The 6,709-nt window shown below is 48.9% G+C and overlaps 1 protein-coding gene across 1 annotated transcript; it reads left to right on the top strand.

Moving 5' to 3' along the window:
- The first annotated feature begins 488 nt into the window (after positions 1–488).
- On the top strand, positions 489–4,799 carry LOC134291380 (uncharacterized). Its single transcript, XM_062859060.1, has one exon. It carries the CDS (start codon positions 489–491, stop codon positions 4,797–4,799), a length of 4,311 nt encoding a protein of 1,436 aa, XP_062715044.1.
- Positions 4,800–6,709: the final 1,910 nt, after the last annotated feature.

The raw sequence follows: 6,709 nt of genomic DNA, 5'->3' as shown, positions 1-6,709 counted from the left end.
AATCGTCCCACTCGTGTTTATCCCCGCTCTTCTTATTACACCCTCCAAAGCAATGTTGAACAGCAAGCACGAAAGACCATCTGTTATATATTACATCAGAGCGCCCCTCGTTATATAACACTATTTGTCATACCTTTGTATAACACTACCAACACAGATACATACATGTTTTTTTGGCGCCTTCAGTGTTCAGAGTGAGTTAGTTGGCTAAGGACAGGCGTGTGAAATAAATGTATTGAATTGGAAAGTCCGTGTTTAATTTCGAAGAATAGAACATGGTGTCAGAAGCTGACGTGTGCTTCTGAATAATTTCCGGCGTCATTGTTGAAATCGCGGAATAGTCGATCGAAAAAGTCGGTTTGTATTCGGTTGCGCGTAGTAGCGGTAGCCATTCGTCGAAGTTGAGAAAGCCGGTTCGTGTTCGATCGTGAGTCGCGGCGGCGGCCATTTTGAAAAGTGAATTTGCTGGTCGGAGGTCTTCATCCAAAATGGACCCGAATCAGTTTAAAATGTTCATGGAGCATCAAGCTCAAATGTTCAATGCTCTAGTGCAAACATTGAACACCCCAAGAGGAAACAGTGCAGCATCATCAGCGCAGCAGCCATGCGCTTCCGGAGTTCCTGTTCCGTTACCTTCTCCTTTAGGACTAGAGGGAGACATGGCCGAGAATTTCGACTTCTTCGAGAAGAGCTGGCTGGAGTACGCAAGCGCTATTGGCATGGATCAATGGCCAGCTTCCGACAATTCTAAAAAGGTCAGTTTCCTATTGTCCGTCATCGGTGAGCCGGCTCGCAAAAAGTTTTTTAACTTTGAGCTCACTCCGCAACAAAAAGTGGATCCAGGAGCGGCCTTGCAAGCAATCAAGGCAATCGTTGTTCCCAAAAGAAACGTGAATGTGGACCGCCTGGATTTTTTCGGCGCCTCACAAATGCCAGCGGAATCAACGGACGACTTTTGCTCTCGGTTGAAGATGCTAGCCAGACTCGCTAAACTAGGTACTTTGGCTACGGAACTGACGACTTTCAAGCTGGTCACATCCAACAAGTGGCCACACATGCGTACGAAGCTGTTGACTATGCCGGACGTCACGTTGGATAAGGCCGTCGACCTGTGCAGGGCCGAAGAGATCGCTTCGGCAAGGGCAGCTGAACTCGGCGTGGCAGTGAAGCAAATGGAAGTGAACAAAATTCGGAAAGCAAAGGGAGATTCCAAAGCCAGTTCGTCAAGGTGCAAGTTTTGTGGCGATCGTCATGAATTTGTGAAAGGCGTATGCCCTGCTTTCGGAAAGCGATGCCATCGGTGTCACGGAAAGAACCATTTCGAAAAAGTGTGCAAGGCCAGTGCTAAATTCAAGAGTCGAAAGTCCAAACAAGTGAAAGAAATAAGAGAAGAAAGTGACTCGGAGGTACCGGAATCCGATTCCGACAGTGAACCGTCGTCGCAAAGTGATGTGGAATATGAAATCGGAAAGGTCTATGACAATTCTGGTAGTGGAGGCAGTGTATTGGCAGAACTGGACTTGAAGTTTGCTGAACAGTGGGAATCAGTGCTATGTGAACTAGATACCGGAGCCAACACAAGCCTCATCGGTCACGACTATCTAGTTAAACTTTCCGGTGATAACCATCCGTCATTACAATCGTCGAAACTTCGCCTTCAAAGCTTTGGTGGCAAGCCTATCAACGTGCTTGGTCAAGTGAAGGTTCCTTGTCGCCGTCTCGATCGAAAGTATCGCCTGGTACTACAGGTGGTTGAAGGAGATCATCGTCCGCTGCTATCTGCAAAGGCCTCCCGCGAGCTCGGATTTGTCAAGTTTTGCCGGGCTGTGTCGTTCGTCGAACCATCAGCGAAGTCTCCAGATAAGCTGTTCAACATCTACAGGATCAAGGCCCAGGAAATAATCGATGAACATCAGGAGCTTTTCACAGGATACGGAATGCTTCCTGGTGTAGTATCTCTGGAAGTGGATACATCGATTCATCCGTCAATCCAGCCTCCGCGTCGGGTTCCCATTGCGATACGAGAGAAGTTGAAACGAGAACTGGAATCCCTTGAGCGCGACGGTATCATCGTCAAGGAGACCCGCCATACAGACTGGGTAAGTAACCTAGTTATTGTACAACGAGGTGGGCCAGAATCCGGGGTTCGCATTTGCCTTGACCCAGTGCCGTTGAACAAAGCTTTAAAGCGGCCCAACCTGCAGTTTGTCACTCTTGACGAGATCCTTCCTGAGTTGGGCAAAGCGAAGGTGTTCTCTTCTGTCGATGCTAGAAAGGGATTCTGGCATGTGGTCCTCGACGAGCCCAGCAGTAAGCTGACTACTTTTTGGACCCCTTTTGGACGGTATCGGTGGACTCGCCTTCCTTTCGGCATTGCCCCGGCCCCTGAAATATTTCAGATAAAGCTGCAGGAAGTTATCCAAGGGCTCAAAGGAGTCGAGTGCATCGCCGATGATCTGCTGATTTTCGGTGTGGGAGATACCCTTGAGGAAGCGCTGGCCAACCACAACGAATGCTTGGAACATCTTCTCATCCGGCTGGAGCAGCACAATGTAAAGCTTAACAGGTCGAAACTGAAGTTATGCGAACGCTCCGTCAAGTTCTATGGGCATGTGCTTACAGACGAAGGACTAAAACCGGATGAAGATAAGGTGGTTGCAATTCGAAATTACCCAACTCCGGTCAATCGCAAAGAGGTCCATCGATTTATTGGCATGGTGAATTATCTGAGCCGGTTTATCCGAAATCTGAGCACGAATATGGACAACCTTCGTAGGCTTATTTCGGAGTTCGTCACTTGGCAGTGGACATCGGTAGAGCAAGCTGAATTCGATAAAGTAAAATCGTTGGTGGCTGATATTAACACTCTGCGGTATTACGACGTTACACATCCGGTGGTCATTGAATGCGATGCCAGTAGTACCGGTCTCGGAGTGGCGATTTTTCAACGAGATGGAGTCATCGGCTATGCTTCAAGGACGCTTACACCCACGGAGAGGAATTACGCACAAATTGAGAAAGAGCTTTTGGCCATTCTCTTCGCCTGTGTACGCTTCGACCAGCTGATTGTCGGGAATCCTAAAGCAACGATCAGGACGGATCACAAGCCGTTAATTGCCATCTTCAAAAAGCCGCTTCTGTCAGCTCCTCGTCGTTTGCAGCACATGCTGCTGAATCTTCAGCGGTATAATCTTTCGGTGGAGTTCGTAACCGGTAAGGACAATGTAGTGGCCGATGCCCTATCGCGGGCGTGCCTTCCTGCAGTCGAATCTGAAGAATACAGAAAACAGAACATTTATAAAGTGCTAGAAGAGGTAGAAGAAGTGAAATTGGGTGCATTTTTGCGAATTTCGGACAGTAAAACAAGTGAAATTATTGAACAGACTGAAAAGGACCCCTCAATGCAATTGCTGATGAACTACATTCAGCATGGTTGGCCAGAGTCTGCTGATCGTATCCCCGACAGTGCTAAAATTTATTTTAACTATCGTCATGAACTTTCGTGTCAAGATGGTTTGATTTTTCGCAACGATCGCATACTCGTCCCACATGTACTTCGAAGAAGCTTGGTGGAAAGCTGTCATGCAAGCCACAACGGGGTGGAGGCTACATTGAAGCTTGCTCGAGCCAATCTTTTTTGGCCCGGGATGAACACTCAAATTAAAGATGTCGTCAAACAATGTGGCACTTGTGCAAAGTTCGCTCCGTCTCAGGCAAACCCACCAATGCGAAGCCACGAAATTCCGATATATCCGTTCCAGCTTGCATCAATGGATGTTTTCTTCGCGGAGTACCGAGGAACCAAACGGAGTTTTTTGATTACTGTGGATCACTACTCCGATTTTTTCGAACTGGACATCCTGAAGGATCTCACTCCTGAATCCGTCATCATCGCCTGCAAAGAAAATTTTGCACGCCATGGTATCCCGCAACGCGTTGTTTGCGATAACGGTACCAATTTCGCCAACCAGAAGATGATGAAGTTTGCTTCCGAATGGGACTTCGAGCTGGTGACGTCCGCGCCGTATCATCAGCAAGCAAACGGTAAAGCCGAGGCCGCTGTCAAAGTGGCCAAACACTTGCTGAAGAAGGCAAACGAAAGTGGATCGGATTATTGGTACGCGTTGTTACATTGGCGCAATATTCCGAACAAGATTGGCTCCAGCCCAGTCGCTCGACTTTTCTCCCGTTCCACTCGATGCGGTGTGCCAGCAGCAGTTGATCGTCTTCGTCCTGTGGTGGTGGAAAATGTCCCAACTGCAATAGAGGCGAATCGTAAGAGAGCCAAATTCTACTACGACAAGAAAGCAAAACAGTTACCTGAATTACAAGTAGGATCGCCCGTCCATGTCCAGTTGAGACCCGACACCTCTAAGCTGTGGGCACCAGGAACCGTGTCTAGCTGCCTCAACGACCGGTCATTCGTAGTGAATGTAGATGGGGTGGACTACCGTCGTTCGTTGGTTCACCTGAAGCCACGTAAGGTACCCGAAACGCAGCCTGTCCGCTCAGCACCTGCTGCTCCGATCCGAAACGAGATTATCGAGTCCAGTCCCGCGGCGGTTGTTCCAAACGGAATCTCGTCAACTTGTGTTCCCTTTGACTGTCAGGAGCGCAACACAAACAACAACACGAACGAGTCGACGCCAACTTTGTTTACGCAAGCAGCGGGTACACCAGTTACACCGTCTACTGAAAAATCGAATCGGTCTCGGCCCGTTACACCGGCGCATACTGGCCGACCGAAAAGAAACATTCGTGTTCCAGCAAAACTGAATGATTATCAATTGGATTTTTGATCTTATTAAAGAAAAGGGAAGATGTTATATATTACATCAGAGCGCCCCTCGTTATATAACACTATTTGTCATACCTTTGTATAACACTACCAACACAGATACATACATGTTTTTTTGGCGCCTTCAGTGTTCAGAGTGAGTTAGTTGGCTAAGGACAGGCGTGTGAAATAAATGTATTGAATTGGAAAGTCCGTGTTTAATTTCGAAGAATAGAACACCATCACCTTGCCGTAACCCTCTGCGAGATTCGATGGGACTCGAGAGTGTCCCTGATACTCGAACTACGCACATCACTCGATCCATCGTCGCCTTGATCAACCGTATCAGTTTATCCGGGAATCCGTATTCGTGCATAATCTGCCATAGCTGTTCTCGATCGATTGTATCATACGCCGATTTGAAATCGATGAACAAGTGATGTGTGGGCACGTTGTATTCGCGGCATTTCTGCAACACCTGGCGGATGGCGAACATCTGGTCCGTTGTAGCGCGTTCACCCATAAATCCAGCCTGATATTGCCCCACGAACTCTCTTGCAATCGGTGATAGACGGCGGCATAAAATTTGAGAGAGTATCTTGTAGGCAGCGCTCAGTAGTGTGATCGCGCGGTAGTTCCAGTCCAGCAATCCAACTTGTCACCCTTTTTGTAGATGGGACACACGATACCTTCCATCCATTCCTCCGGTAATACTTCCTCCTCCCAAATCTTGGTAATGACCCAGTGTAGTGCTCTCACCAGTGCTTCTCCACCGTATTTTAGAAGCTCGCTTGGTAGTTGATCTGCTCCAGCGGCTTTGTTGTTTTTCAACCGGCCAACCTCCTCCTCAATCTCTTGAAGGTCAGGGGCTGGAAGTCTTTCGTCCTGTGCACATACTCCTAGATCGGTTACCACGCCACCTTCGGTACTTGTAACGTCGCCATTGAGGTGCTCATCGTAATGCTGCCGCCACCTCTCGACCACCTCACGGTCGCTCGTGAGAATATTCCCGTGATTATCTCGGCACATGTCGGCTTGTGGCACAAAGCCTCTGCACGAGCGGTTCAACTTCTCGTAGAACTTGCGTGTGTCCTTAGCGCGGTACAGCTCTTCCATCGCTTCGCGATCTCGTTCTTCCTGCTGGCGCTTCTTCATCCGGAAGACTGAGTTCTGCCTGTTCCGCGCCTGTTTGTAACGTGTCTCATTCGCTCTCGTACGGTGTTGCAGCATTCTCGCCCATGCTGCATTCTTCTCGTTTTTCAACTGTTCACATTCGCCGTCGTACCGGTCGTTTCTGTGATTCGGAGTCGCGAAACCTAGTGCTGTAGCCGAGGTACTACCTATGGCGGATCGGATGTCCCTCCAGCCATCTTCAAGTGTAGCTGCGCCAAGCTGCTCTTCCGTTGGTAGGGCCACTGCTAACTGCTGCGCGTAGTCTTGAGCCACTTCTACGTTACGAAGTTGCTCGATGTTGAGCCGCGGCGTTCGACTTCGTCGCGTGCTGATAACTGTCGAAAGTTTTGAGCGCATGCATACAGCGACTAAGTAGTGATCCGAATCTATATTCGCACTGCGGTATGTGCGGACGTTGGTTATATCTGAGAAGAATTTACCGTCGATTAGAACGTGGTCGATTTGGTTTTCTGTTTGATGGTCGGGTGATCTCCAGGTGGCTTTGTGGATATCTTTGCGGGGGAAGAAGGTGCTTCGGACTACCATACCATGGGAGGCTGCAAAGTTTACGCATTGCTGGCCGTTATCATTCGATACGGCGTGCAGGCTGTTTCGCCCGATTACCGGTCTGTACATTTCCTCCCTTCCTACCTGCGCGTTCATGTCGCCGACAACGATTTTCACGTCACGCGGCGAGCAACCATCGTATGTTTGCTCTAACTGCGCGTAGAACGCTTCTTTCTCGTCATCGGGTCTCCC

The sequence above is a fragment of the Aedes albopictus genome, chromosome 1, assembly GCF_035046485.1.
Source record: "Aedes albopictus strain Foshan chromosome 1, AalbF5, whole genome shotgun sequence".
In the NCBI taxonomy this organism is placed as follows: Eukaryota; Metazoa; Arthropoda; class Insecta; order Diptera; family Culicidae; genus Aedes; species Aedes albopictus.
This window is presented reverse-complemented; position numbering and strand designations above follow the sequence as displayed.

Coding starts and splice junctions, on each gene's coding strand:
- LOC134291380 (XM_062859060.1), top strand. CDS start 489: ATGGACCCGAATCAGTTTAAAATGTTCATGGAGCATCAAGCTCAAATG.